At 38.4% G+C, this 1008-nt stretch overlaps 1 protein-coding gene across 6 annotated transcripts in view; it reads right to left on the bottom strand.

Moving 5' to 3' along the window:
- Positions 1 to 1008, bottom strand: part of ltbp1 (latent transforming growth factor beta binding protein 1) — a 96270-nt gene that overhangs the window by 22116 nt on the left and 73146 nt on the right. For all 6 annotated transcript variants that reach the window (XM_019882124.1, XM_019882126.1, XM_019882127.1 and 3 more), the window contains one exon: positions 813 to 941. In XM_019882124.1, the coding sequence (XP_019737683.1) occupies positions 813 to 941 (129 nt within the window). The remainder of the gene's footprint in view (positions 1 to 812; positions 942 to 1008) is intronic.

The following is a 1008-nucleotide window of genomic DNA, read 5'->3' as shown; positions in this document are numbered from 1 at the left end:
TATATATATATATATGTGTGTGTGTGTGTGTGTGTGTCTCTCTCTCTCTATCTCTATATATATATATATATATATATATATATATATATATATATAAACTGCACATGAATGAATGAAGAGGATATCAAACCAAATGCATTAGATTACACAGTTGCCACCACTTTGTAGTTTCATTGAAGCAGACATTTACAGAGCAAATGAGACCAAGTTTACTTGAGTCCGACTTAAAGCAGGAAACGTGCCTCATTTACAGTACGTCTAGACACTCAGCTCAAAGGCTCTGATTGTTTATCGCTGTAAGTTTTTCCTTTTGTTATTAAAAATACAATTTTTACTTGAGAAAAGACTTATTGCTGTCACAGGGGCTAAAGCTTCTGGATTATCAAGAAAATGTGAGCAACATGTCTGAAAGAAACGGGAGGTTATTTTCCTTGTCTTAAAAGTAGAAAATGAGACATTGCAGGTATTAAGACTATTGAAAGCAATTTAATAAGTGCGTCGGATGAGCACAGATTCTGGCGTCCATGCTGTGGTTATGTCTGGCTTTTTAACAACTATGAATAGAAATGAACAGGTCAATTAAATAAATCTCATAATCTCAAAAAGATGTGGAATGGTTTTGGCGCTCCTCACTGAGGTTTGTCGAAATGCTGACTCAAGATTAGTTGTCGAGACATTTCCTTTATGTGAAAGAGAACGTCCCAAAGAAACATGAATTACAATCAGAGAACTGACAAGTGTGATAAACAGCTTTACTGCTTAGTGAAAACCTTTTGCTCCATCTGCACTCTGTCTGTGTTTTCACGTCTTACCATCACAGGACGGCGTATCAAGACTAGCAGTGAATCCACTCCCACAGGCGCACAGATAGGATCCCTCTGTGTTGAGACATTCACCATAAGGCGAGCAGAGTTCTGGCTCATCGAGACACTCATCGACATCTGCAAAGCAAAGAAACAGGGCTCCTATTCAGAGGGTGTGTGTGTGTGTGTGTGTGTGTGTGTGTGT

Source organism: Hippocampus comes, unplaced genomic scaffold (genome assembly GCF_001891065.2).
Source record: "Hippocampus comes isolate QL1 unplaced genomic scaffold, H_comes_QL1_v1.1 scaffold36, whole genome shotgun sequence".
Classification (NCBI taxonomy): domain Eukaryota; kingdom Metazoa; phylum Chordata; class Actinopteri; order Syngnathiformes; family Syngnathidae; genus Hippocampus; species Hippocampus comes.
Note: the sequence above shows the minus strand (reverse complement) of the source record. Positions and strands in the feature narration are given on the sequence as shown.